The sequence below is a fragment of the Colobus angolensis genome, unplaced genomic scaffold (assembly GCF_000951035.1).
Source record: "Colobus angolensis palliatus isolate OR3802 unplaced genomic scaffold, Cang.pa_1.0 Scaffold51, whole genome shotgun sequence".
NCBI lineage: Eukaryota > Metazoa > Chordata > Mammalia > Primates > Cercopithecidae > Colobus > Colobus angolensis.
The window spans coordinates 890317-908179 of NW_012118599.1; the positions used below are offsets into that span (position 1 = coordinate 890317).

Consider the following 17863-nt stretch of genomic DNA (forward strand, 5'->3'; position numbering starts at 1 on the left):
CTGACTCCAGAGCCAATGCAGTTCACACACTGATGTCTGCTGATGCCTCATAATGACACAGAGCTCTCAGAAAGCCCTGCTAAATGAGTTAGGTCTTCTTTTTAGTGATAAAAAGTCCTGGGTAATGTTGGGAAGTGAGTGCTGAGCAGGCCTTCCACAGGCTATCAGCGCTTGGTTTTCTTTGTTTAAAAAAAACTCTTCCCATGCATGAAGCACTGGAGATGAATTATTGTTAGCCTGATATAATACTCACGGATATTACTCTATGACTCTAAGTTATAATAGACTTATTTATTGTCTCATCTCATTTAGTACATGTATGTGTTTTGGTGTCTGTGTGTATGATTTTATGTGTAGGTAACTATGATAGTATCTGATAGTAGTCTCAAAGAAAAACACAACTGTGGTAGGAAGAATAATGGTCCCTCAAAGATGTGCATGTCTTAATCTTTAACTCCTGTAAATGTGTTACTTTACATGCCAAAGGGACTTTGCAGATACCATTAATTCAATGATCTTGAGATGGGAGATTGTCCGGATTATCTGGGTAGCCAGATATAATCACAAAAGTCTTTATAAAAGGGAGGCAAGAATGTTGGAGTCAGAGAAAGAGAGTCCATGATGGAAGCAGAGAGCACAGTGAGGTAATCGTGAGCCCAGGAACGATGGGAGCCTCTAGAAGTTGGAAAAGGGAAGCTCCCCTAGAGCCTCCAGAAGGAATGCAGTCTGGCTGGCACCTTAATTGTATATAAGATTCCTTTCAGTTTCTGACCTCTGAAACTGTAAGGTAATGAACTGGTGTTGTTTTAAGCCACTATGTTTGGGGTAATTTGTTATAACAGCAGTAGGAAACTGACACTCAGCCCAAATCCTGTCTTCCCAAAAGTATGACTTTTTCTTAAATATCCAGCCCCTCCCCCCCAGTCTCCCTACCTCCCCCACGTTTCTTTTCCTCTGCAGGGGATGTGAGGTTGGGTGGTCAGGCAGGAAGAACAAGCAAGCCTGGGAGCCAAAACAGCTGAGGGTCATTAGTATGTGTTCAAGGCCAGCACCCAGTGGGAGTGGGAAGGTGTGGGTGGGGCCTCTGGCTGGCTATTGGAGCCATCTGGACCAAGGAAACTTGGATGGAACAATCTGAAGGGAATTCTGCTTTGTTTGGACTTGATTCTGTGCAACCCCCCTCAATAAGCAATTTGAATCTCTTTCACACATTATAACCAGGCCAAGCCAACTGAAACTTTAAATAGGAAATTATTTCACTCTGGAGAAATACTAATTTTCATAAGAAAAGTGCCTTCAACCAAAATTAAAGAGCTATTTCGGATCCTTCCATTTCTTTCTCAGTTCTCTGTCAGTTAAATAAGTTCTATTATCACAGTGTCTGAACATGTTATTGCTTTACTATTTTAACATTACAAAAGAGGTAGGGGAAATATTTATATATCTTGCCAGGTAATTCAGAGGAGCACAACTACTGAAGGCATTATAGAGATATGGCATTGATTTGTTAAAGAAGGCCATATGTGGAAATAGCCCTAGCTTATGAGCTTATAGAAGTTTATATTTTTACAGTGCTCATTTCTGTTTTCTGTTATCATTAGTCACTCTTTTTTTTTTGAGACAGAGTCTCACTGTTGCCCAGGCTAGAGTGCCCTGGCACAATCTTGACTCACTGCAAGTTCTGCGTCCCGGGTTCATGCCATTCTCCTGCCTCAGCCTCCCGAGTAGTTGGGACTACAGGTGCCCACCACCACACCTGGCTAATTTTTTTGCATTTTTAGTAGAAATGGGGTTTCACCATGTTATCCAGGATGATCTCGATCTCCTGACCTCGTGATCCACCCACCTCGGCCTCCCAGAATGCTGGGATTACAGGCGTGAGCCTCCGCACCCAGCCTAGTTACTCTTTATGAAGTAAAGTACTTTACTAAAGCAAAAGCCCCAGCTGGTCATTAGAGAGATCTGAGATTGTTTCTCTTTGCTGAACATAGGTTGCTTTGCTTCTATGGGCCTCAGTTTCTTTGTCTGGAAAATGAGAAGATGGTTCCAGATGAGGCCCAGGTTCTCTCTAATCTGATTATTTTAGGATTCTGTGAAGACCATCATATTGGCTAAGAGAGAAGTAGACTAAGCTGTAGAATTCTAGAGATGATTTTCTATATTAATAGGCTCAGGAAGTGAGTTGGGAAAACTGATAGCTCACTACTACCAATAGACAAAAGAGTGGGTTGGTCACTGGGTCACAGTTCATGATTCAGTTCCCCCAACTCTTTAATGTGCCACTGAGCAAACTAGAGGTGCAGACAGGGGCCAGCCTTCTATTAAACCTCATAGAAATAACAGTCATTACAGATGGGGAATTTCAAAGTTACATGATTGATCAAACCACAAAAATATAAAGTACTAGTTGGGGGAAGGTTAATAGGAAATGAATTTGGATATAGAGGAAGGAGAAGGAAGGGAAGATGGCATAGAGTTCTTTAGGCCATTGTTATGAGTTTGGCTTTCAGTTGGAATGAGCGATGGAGTAACTGGAGTAGAAGACCGATGTGATCTAACTTATTTTTAAAAGAAATTACTTCGACTTCTGGGTTGAGAGTAGATTTTAGGGAGATGAGGGCAAACACAGAAGGAGAAGTCAGGAGGCTCTTATAATAATCCAGGGGTGAGAGGATGGCAGCTAGGGCCAGAGTGATAGTGGTGAGGTGAAGAGAACTGCTTACATTTTGGGGGTATTTTGAAGTTAGAGCTAACAGAACTTTCTGATCTATTGGATATGGGTTTGAGAGAAAGAGAGAAGCCAAAGGAGATTATGGATTCATGGGAGAATGGAGGAGATAGTATTAGGTGAGGAAAATCAAGAGGGTGGTTTTGGCAATGTTTAAATTTATATGTTAGACATTCAAGTAGAAATTTTAGGTAGGCAGCTGAATATAGAAGTCTGACATTTAGGGTGAATGCTCTTCTTGTGAAGTGTCTTTTCTTGTCCTTTGCCTATTTCCTATAGGAGGGTATATTTCATATGGACAAATAAGATCTTATGCATTAAGAGAATTCTTTGCTATATATGGTGTAAATGTTCCTTCTGACTGCTAATTTGGTTTATAATTTTGTTTTTAAGTTTTAGAAATGTAAAATTTCCCCAGAATGTAATGTTTTCTTTTTATTAGTTCCAGTGTTATTTTTCTTTAGCCTTAGATACCTATGTATGTTAATTTAGCTTATTATGATTTTTAATGTCTATTAAGTCTTGATTTCATTGGGAATTTATTTTTGCATTTGAGGTAACATGAAGATCCAAAAAGATTTGGAGAACTTAGAAAATGAGCTATTTACAGTGAAATTCAACTAGAATAAATGTATGGGTCTTACTTGTCTTTGAGATGTTATTTAAGCTTCATGAAAAAGGGATTAATGTATTTAATAGGACTGCCTAAAAGGCTAATGCAATTTTTTGGCATAGTTTGTAAATGCATAACATCTGCATTGAGAGAGATGACAGCCCTGCCTCTGGAGTGTTAGATTTGGTTTAGAACTCTACACATGAGGGACATGAAGGAACTGGAATTCATTCAGAAGAGTATAACTTGGAGTGGGCGAGAACTCAGAAGACAGCCTGTGAGTGAAGGTTCACTGAACTTCAGGTATAATCCAAACAAGAGATGCTACTTTCAAATATTCAAGAATAATGATAGAGAATAGGAGGACGGGGTGGACAAGAAGCACTTAGGTTTGCAGAGTACACTTGTTGAGGGTGAATAATTAAAAAAACAAGTAAGAACTATGAGATAAGCTTGTTTATTATGCTTTCCTTTTTCCAGACCCTCAACTGAACATGGTGCCAGTTGTGGACTCAACAGTTTAAGAGCTGTTGGGAATTTGGGGCTGAGTGCCATGAAGATTAAAGAATTGGAAAATGGGATACAGCTGGTTAAAGGCCAAAGAAATGGCTATTATTTAGCTTGGAGAAGAGAATTACAAGAGGTGGCTTCGTTACAAAGTGTATGAAATACACTCTAGATAGAACAGTGTCTACCTGAACTCTCACTTCAGTTTGAACTTGAAAAGTAGATTTATTTGTTTACTTTATGTGTTCTCTCTCTCTCTCTGTCTCTTGTCTCACTAATAAGCTCAAATATGAACTATTTACTACAAATGAACTATCCTACACTTGGGCAGTTTATCGCTTTTTTAGTTATTTAAAACTATGCCTTCATAAGGCTTTCCAAGGAAAGCTTTAACCCTGGTGAAAAGGCATTGCTGTATGAAATGTTGCTGCCTAAGAGGCTGATAAAAATTTTGGCGTAGTTAGTAGATATATGACATCTGTATTGAAAGAGATGACAGTCCTGCCTATTGGAGTGTTGGGTTTGGTTTAGGACTCCACACTTGAGGGGCATGCAGAAACTGGAATTCATTCAGAAGAGTGTAACTGGGAGCATTTAAAACTCAGAAGACAGCCTATGAGGGAGGGTTTACTGAACTTTGAGTATAATACAAACAAGAGATACTATTTTCAAATATTCAAGAATGATGCTAGAGAGAAAGAGGACAGGGAGGTAGGCTTGGCAGGGGGTGAATGGTTAGTAAAACAAGTAGGACCCATGAGATGAGCCTGACTAGCTAATTCATTTTTCTTCAACATTCTCCTTTGTGAAAATCATATGTAGATTATTCCGTGTTTATCTCACATGTCTCTTAAATAGATTACTTACATATATATGTATATAATAGATAGTATATACAATAATGTGTGTAGACAAGTATATATATATACACACTAATGTTATTGGTATCCTAAATTCTTCAAAGAATTGGTCAGTGACACATCTAACATCTGTGATTTTAAAGACAGGTTTGTGCATGTGAATGTAGGGCTGTTTCTACTATTAGAGTTCTCGGTTAGTGATGACTGGTTGAACTCAGTAATTATTAATTTGTTTGCTTATTTATTCTGTCCTCCACTCAGTCATATACCTATACTCGCTGGGTGCTTACTGTATTCCTGGTACTCTTCTAGACTAAGGATATATAGCAATGAACAGAACAGAAAAAAAAAAAAAAGCAAAACCAACCCCCAACCTTGTGATTTTGAAGCTCACATTCTATTGGGGAAAAATAGGTAATAAATACACACACACAACATCAGATGGTGTTAAGTACTATGGAAAAAATGTAGCAGGACAACAAGAGAGGAAATGAGGTTAGCTATTGATTGCCTCTTTTTGAGTATGAAAAGCACAATTACTAGAGATTTATGTTGGGAAGTAAGAATTACTAAAGATGGTTTAAGTTACCTTAAAAAGTTGCACATTCTCCTTTTGAAATAAACTTAGTATAAGTTTAAGTGTAACGTAACTCAGGGAATGAGGCAGTTTACCAAAGTTTAATTAAATTCTTTGAATTTAAGGACCTAGCTCTATCTGGAGAAATTGTCAAAGGTAGGCAAGGTTTTTCATTTATGTGCTTAGCTCAACGGAAATACTGTAGGAAACTGGACGATATTGCTCTATATTTATCTATCCCCTACTTACCTTTCTCTATATGAGGGAGGATTAGATTTAGGCTAAATCTCATTTATAGTTAATGTAGTTTTCTTTAATTTGAAGTAGAAATATTGTTTACTTCACAGTAGCATATAACTTCTCATTGTCCAGTAGAAGTTACTTATGTTGATCCATAATTTTTTTATTTTTTAATTTATTTATTTTTTTATTTTTGAGCAACTTAACATTTTGCAACCAATTGAACTCTACTTTCCTCTAGAGTCCCCTCTTAGTCAGTGGTATCATCAGCCACACTCACTGCACAAGCCGGAAACCTACCTCAGCATCATTCCACAACTCCAAATTACTCACCTCCCATAACCCATCATTAGGTTAGACTAAATATACTTTGAGTGGAGTTGGTTGTACCTACCATTCTCAACCCCTTCAGGAACCTCCCACCTGGTCTTCATGTTTTCTCCTGCCTCTTCTAATCCATCCTCCACAGGGCAGCAAGTGATCGTTTCAGAGTACACTCTAATTGTGTGACTCCCTGGTTTATATGACTTTAGTGGCTTGGAGAAAGGTCAGAGTCCTTTGTAAGACCCATGAGCTGGGCAGATAACCTCCAGTCTACCATTCTGATATGCTTTTCAGCCTGGTTCCCCTTATTCTCTCTCTTTTGACTCTGTGGATATGTTACCTCTTTTCCTGATGCATGGCATATAGGAAGAATTCCTCTCAGGCATTGTGCTTTCTTTAGTATTCCTTTGTCTCTTACAAAAACTCCCAACTGGTTGCCCTTCACCTCCCATAGCAGTGTAGTTCTTGCATAGCACTTAGCTCAGGTGTAATTTTACATATGTTAATGGGAAGTGTTAATGAAGTAATCTGAGCAATCAGTAAAAGTATATAAACCATTTGACTAATAGTTGGGTTAGGTAGCAAACTAGTTTCTATATTAGTTATACATAGAATGGCAGAGATTTATGAATATTCTTAAAATTTAATTGCATAGAGCTATAAAGCTTGCCAACAGCTAGAAGATTCCACAGTGGACATTAAAAGTACACACTTGGTTTTTGTTACCTAGTTACGCTGGCTGTGTACCCAAGAGTATCTGTTGGAATTTTGGAGATCTTTGAAGAAAATTATTTAATGGAATAAACTTTAAATCACATTCTTATATTTTTAAAAGGAGGGTGACATCCAAAATTATTTCTTTGGAATGTATTCTTATTTTTAAATTTAGAGTATTTCAAGGAAACTAATATCTCTACCCTCCTCACTACTTTGAGAAAATATATATATTTAGATTGGCAGAATATTTTATGACATGATTAGAATGGGGCACAGAAGAGTTGGTGACCCTTGCACATTTTGTGATTTTATTTCCTTAATTTCTATTTCAATGCTATACATCTTTCCTGGAGCTTTGTAACTATGAATCATGGAGGAAAATTAAATTGATTCTGTATTCTTTTCTTCAACCCTACAATTTGGCAGTGAGAATATTTTTTTCCTAAAAAAAAATGACTCATTTATAAAGAAGTTTTCTGTGAACATGGAAAAGACTTAAATACTGTCAGATATCTTGCAGATGGGGGTAGGGTGGATATTTGGACCTGCTAATAAATGCAAAATGGCAAAATTCATGTTGAACAGTATTAACTAGTCAAAGATCATAGGAAAGTTACAGTTCTAAAATGAGACATGAAATGTATGTTCTGAAAAATAAGAACTCAGTAAGATATATAAAAAGATTATTTTTTCCTGTTTTAAGGCATTTTCCTTTCTTTAAGGTTGACGCTGCTATGAGTCAACCAATGTTTTATTTCTTTTTCCTCTTGGAAATTGTTCTGTGTTGTAATAGTCCCCCTTTTAACCTTTATTTTCCTGGTTTTTAGTCCAAAATTTGTTTTTCTGAATTTCATTCTATTTTTTTCTGGTGTTTTGCCCTAGGATTCCCCCAGTTTGGATGTCGTTTGGTTTTCTTTATTTTGTTACTAAGCATGTTTCCTGTAGCTTCTAAAACAACATTTGAATTTCTTTCTGCAATTAGTATTTTAAGAATGCATCTAATTGTAACCTTAAAAATATACATATCACAGCATTCTCAAATTGTGAGAAGCACTTATTATTCCTATATTGTAATTCCTCCAAAGATATAACAAAGAGAGCCATTATAAAATACACTGAGGCCTTGTTTGCATGTTTAGCATTAGGTCTGTCTAATGTTGGAAAAGAGTCAAATCATAAAGATGATGACTGGACCTGCTATTCCCAATGTGCTAATGGTGGCTGATAAGGCTGTCGAGTAACATTCTGCAGAAGTGTTCTTGTGGTTTTGTACAATAGTCATCGAGTCTGAAGAAAAGAAAGAAACTCACATTTATTGAGTTCCTAACGTATGCCAGAATTTTCACCTGTGACTCCATTTGTTTCTTTTCAAAAGTGAAGTGGATAATAATACCAGTTTATGGTAAGACACTAAGCCTTTACTAGGCAAAGTGACTTAGCCAACATCTCATAGAAAGTAAAAGGAAGAGCAAAAATTCAGCACAAGGTCTTTTCCAATTTCAAATTCATCATCTTTCCACTTCACTGTGTTGCCTCCCAGGATTTGGGGATTGATGACTCTTCCTGAGGTCACATAATGAGTCAGAGGTAAGCTGGGAACACAGTTAGGGCATCTCCATGTTGTTTTAATCTGTTAAGATGCAATGTGTCCTCTATAACAAACACCACATCAACTTCTTCAAAGAGGAGAGGCAGCACAGCAGCATTTGATCTTTTATGAAAGGTTAATTTTCCTAAAAAAGTAGTAAGGCAGATATGAAATTTGGCTTAACTTTCAAAAAACTGTAAAAGAAAAATAATTTGTTAAATGTGAACTTTGCAGAGGATCAACCATTTTTATCAACAGCCAATTTCCATGGTAACTTTCTTTTGAGGAATTTTATGAACATTCCTTTCCTCTGGGCACTCAGAATTCTAAACAATTTAAAAATAGTCTTGCAAAATGGATTTCTTTGAATCAGATGAGTCAATCTACAAGGATCAGATCTGACCCACCATGAAGCACTTTCTAATAGAGAATGTTCCCGCTGGCTCTATCAACTTACTAGCTTTGTAACTTTGGGCATATTACTTAATTTCTGTGCCTTAGTTTCCTCATCTGAAAAAAAGACAATTTAGAACCTACATTAAAGAGTGATTGTAAGGAGGAAAGTGAATTCTAGATTTGTAAATTGCTAGCAGTGACAGAGTTGAGAGTGAATTCTAGGCATATCTGATTCCAAAGTGGCTGAGGGAAGGAGATTCAATGATAACTAGAGTAGTAGACATATAGGGCTGAGCAAATTCTATGTAGGTTGAATTTCTTCTTACTTTTGAGTAATTTAGAGAACAGGATTACTAAACATTTCCATTTTCTACTGAAAGGTGCACAAACATAACATGATTCCTTGGAGAAGGAGTTTTTTTTTTTTTTTTTTTTTTAACACATTCGTGTATAGAGTTGGTGACTTTAAATTATTCCAGTGTTTTTTCAACAGAATTGTACCAAACAATGTGTTCAATGCCAAAAATACAGAAATGAATTAAACCTGGTCTTTGATCTCAAGGGGGCTCATAATCCAGTGATGGAAACGCTGCTAGTCTAGAGAGTAGATGATGGGTTGGAAAAATGCACGCTGTTTTGTCTGGAGTATGGAGAGGTTGATAATCAGACTCATTGTTTCCTGGTGAAGTGCAATGGTTAAGGATTGGGCAAAGAGACGCAAGAAAAAAGTTTGAATCTGAGAAGTCATGGAGAAATCATAACAATACATTCTATGAAGAAATGAATAGAGTATGAAGAAAAGATGATGGTTGGTGATAAAAAAAATTGTATAGTCAGCTGGGCGCGGTGGCTCACGCCTGTAATCCCAGCACTTTGGGAGGCTGAGGCGGATCATGAGGTCAGGAGATCAACACCATCCTGGCCAACATGGTGAAATCCCATCTCTACTAAAAATACAAAAAATTAACTGGGTGTGGTGGCGGGTGCCTGTAGTCCCAACTACAAGGGAGGCTGAGGCAGGAGAATGGCGTGAACCCGGGAGGCGGAGCTTGCAGTGAGCCAAGATCACTCCACTGCACTCTAGCCTGGGCGACAGAGTGAGACTCCATCTCAAAAAACAAACAAACAAACAAAAAAATTGTATAGTCATTGTCATTCTGGAAGTAACTGAGAAGGCAATTTACACAATAGAAAATGTAAAGGCATGTAAAAGGAGAAAAAAATAAGACTGATCTTTCAGAGACAACTCATTACTAGAGGTAGCAAAGAATATTAGAAAGGGTATTTGAAAATGTGAATAGAAAAACAGGGAATTATGATGTCTCTAAAATTACAGTTAAAAATGTATTGACAGGTGAGTGGATGAATATGAAAGACCAGTGCAGACACCCATGAATAGCCGCATAGAAATGAAGCTTTTAGATTTATGAATGAAGATGTAATTGGAAACATTAATGAGATCTGTGTTAACATAGTTGACAACGGAGACTGGTATCCAAACAATAAGATCTAAGAAAAATGGAATCTGAATACAGAATATGAGAAAGATGGAATTTGATAGTGGTTATTATGTTTGTAGGTGCCAGGTGGTCCGTTAATCTGACAATCAGCCCTAAGAAACCTAGATAAATGTTTAGGACCTACAAGTTAATCTGGAGACTTTAGCTGCCATGTGCTAAACGAACAATAAATAGTTCAACTCTGTCTAAACAAATTGCGCTATTTTACCAAAGTTCCAGTTTTTGAGGAGGGATGTCTAAGAAGCAGTGGGGATGAGAATGACGTCTCTCATCCCCCTCCCCTAAGCAAACAGCCCAGCCTTGGGGGACCACGGGGGATACGTCATAACCACCTTCTTACATTTAACATCAGCAGCTTTCTAAAATGAGTAAAAATTGAAGAATAATATTAATCAAGGGTTATTAATTTATTCTAGAGATTAACTCAGATGGTCATTAATTAGGTGGTTTATAAATACACATTTGTCTAATCCTCCAATCTCTTGAAGTATTTCTCTCTTGGATATGTTGAATATATTTCTAATAAATCCAGTACATTTCTTAAGAAATTGTGAACATTAACTCTCCTCTTAATTTAAGATTTTCTAAATATTTTTATTAATTTACAAATATTTAGGACCCTATATACTTTTTAAAGGATTTTGTAAAGATCGAAGGGTATGAATTCCTTATTAAGCATTTAACACTTTATTATTTTGGAGTTGTCTGTAAGTGAAGTTTTAGGAGTGAGAAACGAGATAAGAGTGAATTCTGAAATGAAGAACTTCTTGGTAAATATGAAATATTAATATTTTTCTTTTTTAATTGTTCTTTAGGGATATCAGGGAATTGCAGGGACACCAGGTGTTCCAGGATCTCCAGGAATACAAGTATGTGATCCACTTATATACATCTTATAAATTTTATTTTTAGTAAACTAAAACCGATAATTAACAAAATTTTATTTTGTGGTTAATTTAGGGAGCTCGAGGACTACCGGGTTATAAAGGAGAACCAGGGCGAGATGGTGACAAGGTAAACACACACAAAAATGCAGTCAACAGTGTTAGTCCCTCAAAGATAAAGGATGTTAGCTATGATGGTTTCCATTCAGTAGTCTTCATCTTGGTGAATTCTAAGATTTGTGGGCTCAGAAGTTTGTCAGTGGCTATTAGCCAATAAAGCTTAGAGAAGGCTTTATCACTGGATAAAAGAAGTTATCACTGACTACTATCAAATGAAACAGACATTGGCATTGCCCTATGCCATGTTCTCTCTCTGTGATTAAGCTCCACAGGGAGTTACCTCCTTAGAGGAGTGAGTTATGTGAAAGAAATATGTTACTATGTTAACTTCAGATAGCCCAATACCCAAGGGACCATCTCCACAATAGGTATCTATCTGTCATGGGGCCTATTGGCTCAGCCTTAATGGACTTCACCCTTAAGGCTTCAGTGAATACAGATAACATTTCTATTATTGACTCTTTACAACTCTGAGATTCGCCAAGCTTCCTATGAAGTATATGTTGATTAAATATGCTAGTACTTTCCCATGGATCCAGTCAGCACCTACTGGTTCTGGTGGCTGGTCCATGACCAAGATGCCCAGTTGTATTTGCTCAGATCCCCATGCTGATTTGTTAATTCTTAAAGTACAATCTTATTTTCAAAGTCTTTGAAGGCAGTTTGCCATTTGCCCATGATAAAAACCTACAATGATTTTCTAACTGTCATCCTTGCAAAATTCTTGCTTTGTTAGAATTTACACAAGTGTTAATAATGTGCAGTGTTCACATCTGAAACACTGATCTAGACTGTATCCATTTTATGAGTGTATGGCTGCTTATGTTGGTTACATAAAATTATAGCTGTTAAAAGTACCATCTCAAGTCTGATGGATCTGTTCCTTTCAAACTGTTTGATGTGGAGCAAGTTACTTAATGTCTTTGAATCTTATTTTCTTCATTTACATAATGGGAATTTTTAATAGATTTATTGTGCAGGTTAAATGAGATAATACATGAAAACTACACAGTATGGTTTCTGGAACAGGGTTGCTCTTAAATAAGTGGTTCTTTTTGTGGTTCTGTTTTACTCATCAGTTAGCATGGTTGTAGTTGGGATGTAGCATAGGTTGGGCTGGCATTGGGTCATGAGCAAGTCATGGGTGAGAGCAGTCATCAGGGCAGATAGTAGTTAGTTACTGGAAAAGAGGCAGAGAAAAAATGGTATGGCTAAAGGCAGAGTTATAGGGAGAATTAGAGGAGGTAAAGCAGAAGCAATAGTTGGTATAAATACCAAAGAAGAAGTGTAAAATCCTCTTTTCTACTAAGTGGCCCTGGGCCTCTATAAGACTTTTAGCCACTAAACAATCTCTGCCAGTTTTAAATGATAGAGGAATCTATAGAGAGAGTAGGGAGGAGGCCAGGCCACAGGCGTGGGACGTATCTTATAGAGTCATGCTCTGGAAATATCACAGGAAACAGTCTGATCTTCTTCAGGTGAAGGGAGATTGATTGCACTGGCAGGGCGGGGACACATGTTCTAAGGAGACCATGTGCCAGCCACCTCACTTGCCTTCTATTCTACTGGATCATGGTTATCTGTCTTCTCAGAAATAGCCTGGTTTGGGGGAAAAAATGTATGAAATATATATGTTTGAATGAATGAATAAATATATTATTTTCCCCTTTAGTTGAGTGTTTTAGTTTATATTTGACAGAAAAAAATGTATATATTTTCCATGTACAACACTTTTTTAAAGTATATATACATTGTAGAATGACTACATCTAGCCAATTAACATATATATAACTTCACATAGTAGTTATCATTTTTGTGGTGAGAACACTACATCCACTCTCTTAGCATTTTTCAATAATACAGTAATCATAATACAATAATATATAACACTATAATTAACCATAGTCACCATATTGTACAAAAGTTCTCTTGAACTTATTCCTCATATCAAACTTCAATTTTGTATCCTTTGGTCAATGTCTTCCCAGTCCCCATCCTCCCATGCACCCCAGCCTCTGGTAATTACCCCTCTACTTTCTATTTCTATGAGCTCACGTTTTTTAGATTCCACATATAAGTGAGATGTTATGGTATTTGTCTTTCTGTGCCTGACTTATTTTGCTTAACAATAATGTCTTCCAGGTTCATTCATGTTGTTGAAAATGACAGGATTTCCTTCTTTTTTTATAGCTGCATAGTATTCCATTGTGTGTAAATACCACAATTTCTTTTATCCATTCATCCATTCGCAGAACTTAGGTTGAGGCCATGTCCAGGCTACTGTGAATAGTGCTGCAATAAAATGGGAGTGCAGGTATCTCTCCAATATATTGATTTCATTCTTTAGTTGAGTTTTACACACTTAACATAAAAAGGGGGATTTCTTTTGTACATCTTAAAACAATTGAACTAAATTTTTGTGGGAATAAATGTTCCTTATTTTAAAATAAAAAAATAACAATAATTCTATTAGTGGCATCTTATGCTAACTGCTCTATTGTTTTGGGTCATTGTGTTATCTTTTAAATATAGGTCTGTAAATTTTACAATGTCACACATTCTACTGGATAAGATAAATAAGACATATATTTATGCAAGGTCTCTGTTTTCAGACTAGTCATGGATTTTATTCAGAGTTGACTGTTTTCTGAAGTTCACTGTTGGGGTTAAACTCTGATTTGACATAGTCATCGTGGGTCTAAAATCACCACGTGCTACCTTCCAAGTTTCCGCCTCACATTCCATGTGGCTTCTGAGAGTTTTTTGCCCAGAGCTAAAATAATTTAGTAAGTTAATTGAAGGTTTTCCCTTGATTATTCCTTTATAACATGGTTCCTTGATTTTTGGAAATGAGGGGTTAAAAAACATACCCCTGAGGTGACTTCGACTTGTGGCAGTGCCGGATAATTTTCTGGCCATCACGCAGTGGCCTTTGGAAGATTGTTCCACACAATACTGTTCCCCATTAGGAGATTTTCCCAGAATAATTTCCATTTTGTGGATTTTCTCCGAAGACTCCTACAGTAGGAATTTCCACTTAAGATAATTGAAATTAGATGTGCTTTCTTGCTGACCTTAACATTTGTTCTTCACATATCACACAATAGAATATATATAGATTTTGCAGGATGTTTTTTCCTGAATTTACAAAATCAAAAGGAATACTTACACTCAGCAAATAGTCTTCAGTTGGTGACTCATTTTATTACATGCTTTAAAGCTATTCTTTGAAATCTAAAAAATACTTTAAATGCTTTAAAATACTTCCTCAATATTAAAAAACTAATATATTTAAATTGAATGGAGAACTATTTTTTTTGTTGAAACTCACATTAGGCTAGCTGGTTAATTGACATGTATTTGTGAATTTTCAAATTGAGTATGAAACTTTTCTATGGCAAATTCAAGTTTACAGATGTAGGAAGTATGAGTAATTTATTTTTTAACCTATCCAGACTCTGTACAAACTCATTACTTGACTTTTCTGGGCTTAAGAAATAAGATATCATAATTGTATCTAGGGTATTACTGGAAAAACTATAGATTTTCTTTGTTAGTACATTCAACTTTTAAGTGGTCCCTTCAAAGCCTCACTTTCCCATTGTCCTCAGCATCCAGACTGGAGCCTCATATGGTGGGTAAGACTTCCCTACCTGAAGAAAGTTCCTTACTTCTGGGCCTCCAACATCAAAAAACCTAAGTGGTTTTACAGTGATTTCTGTTATAGAGTCAGTCATAACCAAGGAACTCCAATATGTATTTTGAGAGAACACGGGTCAAAAAACTTAAAAATGTTAGAGATAACAAGTTAAAACTTACTATGTTAGTGGTGTTACTTCTTTCAGTGTTCCTGAAGACCAAACAAACAAAAATTACCAAAACAAGGAGAGTCTACCCATATGATTTTCTGATAACACCATGCCCAAACATGTGTGTGTGTGTGTGTGTGTGTGTGTGTGTGTGTGCATGTGTGCATGTGTACATGTGTATGAAATTTGGGGCTTTAAAGCAGTTACAGACCATAGATTATAGGCTTAGTTCTGAATTCAGACTGCTTATCTCCCAAGTCACACTTCTTAATCTCTTTAAACCTGATTTTTATCATCTAGAAAGTGGAAGCCATAGTATTACTTACTGCATAGGCTTTTTGTGAAGATTAAATGAGGGCATGCATATGGTTGGCCTAAATTAACTGCTATAAATTGGTGGTGATAGTGATGATGATCATGATTTGTTATTAGGGTCGCCATTCTGCTGATTAATTAAGGCAAAATTTTTGGAAATATCTTTGAGTTATCCTTTATCCTTCCTCTCTCTGTTGAAGTGCTGCATCTGAAACAATCAGACAGAAATTCCCTAAATGTCTTCCCACTATGTCTACCCTTATACCCATATATGTACCTATATTCTGCCTTTCCTTCTCTTATTATGGGCGAAGTGTCCATGTGGAGTCCACAGGCCTCCTTTTGCACTCTGGATCCCATCTTTCTCCATTGCTCTGTGTTATTAACTAGCCCTTCTCTTCTGTGTCATTAGTCATTTTCTTTTCTAGTTAAATTTTCCCTATAGCCTAAAGGATGATCCATTTGAAACCACCCAAACCTCCCCAACTTCCTCTACCACACAGCTTCCTTTAGCTACAAGGCCATTTCCCTGTTTCTTATTGTAGTACAAGTGCTCCAAAAGGTTTGCCTTTATTCCCTGCACATTTTCACTCCCATTTCTCTCTCTGACCCACTCTACTAGGACTTCCATCCCAACCTTCTGCTGCATATTTAGATCACCAGTCTTCCATCTTTGAAATCCAGTAGTCAGTATTTTTCAATTATTTCTTCTTGTCTTGTTGTATGTCTCTGTAGCATTTGACATTGTTGACTATTCCTTCCTTCTTGGGACAATTTCTTCTCTTGTCTTCTGGGATACTACATGCTCCTAGATTTTTCCTTGCCATCACTAGTTACCTGTTCATGTTTTCTCATTGGCTCTTTCTCTTCCTCTTCCACATATTCTCTAAATGTTGGGTGCCTCCAGGATTCAGCCCTGTCCTCTTCCCCTTCCTTATTAAGAGATTTTATTGTTGTAATATTAAGAAGTATAAACATATATGGGTATAAATATATATATAATATATATGCATATATTTTATAATTACAGTAATAATTATTGATATGATTAATTACTATAGTAAATAATAAGAATATTAAATACAGACATACACATATGCACAATCTCTTTTCCAAAAAATATTTGGCTTCGTCTGAATCTGGAGAAACTTGGAGTTGTTATAATCAGGGGTTTTCAGAAAACAAATATCTCTACTTTTTATAGAAGTGGTGGTACTATTAGGTTGGTGCAAAAGTAATTGCGATTTTTGCCATTACTTTCAGTGGCAAAAACTGCAATTTCCTTTAAAAAAAAAATCCTTAGAGGATTTTCTCCCCAAGCAGCAGTAGCTCTGCCCTCCCTAAGTATTCTCTGATATTAGGCATTGTTGAGTGTCCTTCCTGTACACATGGTGCTGACTTATGTGTGCTCAGGTTTTAACTAATTCTGTGACTGTTTTTGCAATCTTGATTATCTCCTGATCTTTCAAACTTTTTTCTTTTAAAGCTATCTAATGGATTTAACATCTTAGTTTATTATGAAGAACCATTAATTCCATGTCTTGTCTTATTTATTGGCTGTTATTCCTCTTCTGTCCTTTTTTCCCCTTTTTTTCTACTGGTATTATTAAGGAAACTTAAAACTTTTATTGAATTTTTGTAGAATGCTTTATATTTTGTTGGTTCTAAACTCGATTTGTATCTTCTCTTTAGATATCTTCTGTTGTATGGTCATTGAGAAACTACTGCAGAGACTCAGTAGTAGAAGCTCGGAAATCTATTTCTTTTGTAGGCATGAGTAGTTCAATGGTAATCCCAAACCTCAAATGGAATCCCCATCACTGTGTTAAAGAGAAGAATTATTTTAGTAGATTAAAATAGTTTCCCATAAGTCATTATTACCTGAGCTTGTGTAAGACTTAGGATTTGTATTTTTTTTGTTGTTGTTTTTGCTTTTATTTTTCCTGAATGGAAAAGAAGCAGCAGATCTGTACAAAACTTTATGTATTGGGTGCTTGCAGGGTTTTTACTGAAAAAAAGGTGCGTACCTTTTTCTATTTTATTCCTGGATATGTTTTGCATCGATTTTGTCCATATGTATTCCCCTTCACATTAAATCGTCACGAAAAGTCCTGTGGGGTTAGTACAGTAAGTTATATTGTGCTCATTTTATATTAATTGTGAAGTAAATTATCCTTATTTTACATTTTGGAAAACTGAAAAATGAAGAGCTTAAGTCATTTGTGTAAAGTTACTTAAGGATCTAGGGGGTTGAAATAAAATACCTTGATCCCAATCTGGCTTTCTTTTTCCTGTATTTTTCTGCTTTGGCCAGAGTAGTTTTTCACTGCGTGACTTGTGCCTCTTTTAGTCTACTGCTTGCACTGTGAGAAGAATCCCTGAATGCCTGTCAGGAGCCAAGAAGATAGGCAGGGGAGGGAGCAGATGGATGAGTACCCACGGTCATGCTGACTGGGCCATGAGAGTGTTCATGGTCTACATTTCTCTCTAGGGAAGAGGGATAGTTCATTTTATATCATAGGTCATCAAACCTTTAAATTGCAAAATGTATTGCAGTAAAAGACTTTTAGACATGTAGCCTCATATATAAAAATTAAGTATCTGTGCTACTGGGCAAAGTATTCTGTGAATTTGAAACACACACACACACGAAGACTTTTCTTTT

General features: G+C 36.5%; 1 protein-coding gene across 1 annotated transcript in view; it reads left to right on the plus strand.

Moving 5' to 3' along the window:
• The window catches only part of COL21A1 (collagen, type XXI, alpha 1), a 203013-nt gene that overhangs the window by 106446 nt on the left and 78704 nt on the right, over positions 1-17863 (plus strand). The window contains exons 13-14 of the mRNA XM_011960186.1: positions 10886-10939; positions 11031-11084. Coding sequence (XP_011815576.1) covers positions 10886-10939; positions 11031-11084 — 108 coding nt within the window. The remainder of the gene's footprint in view (positions 1-10885; positions 10940-11030; positions 11085-17863) is intronic.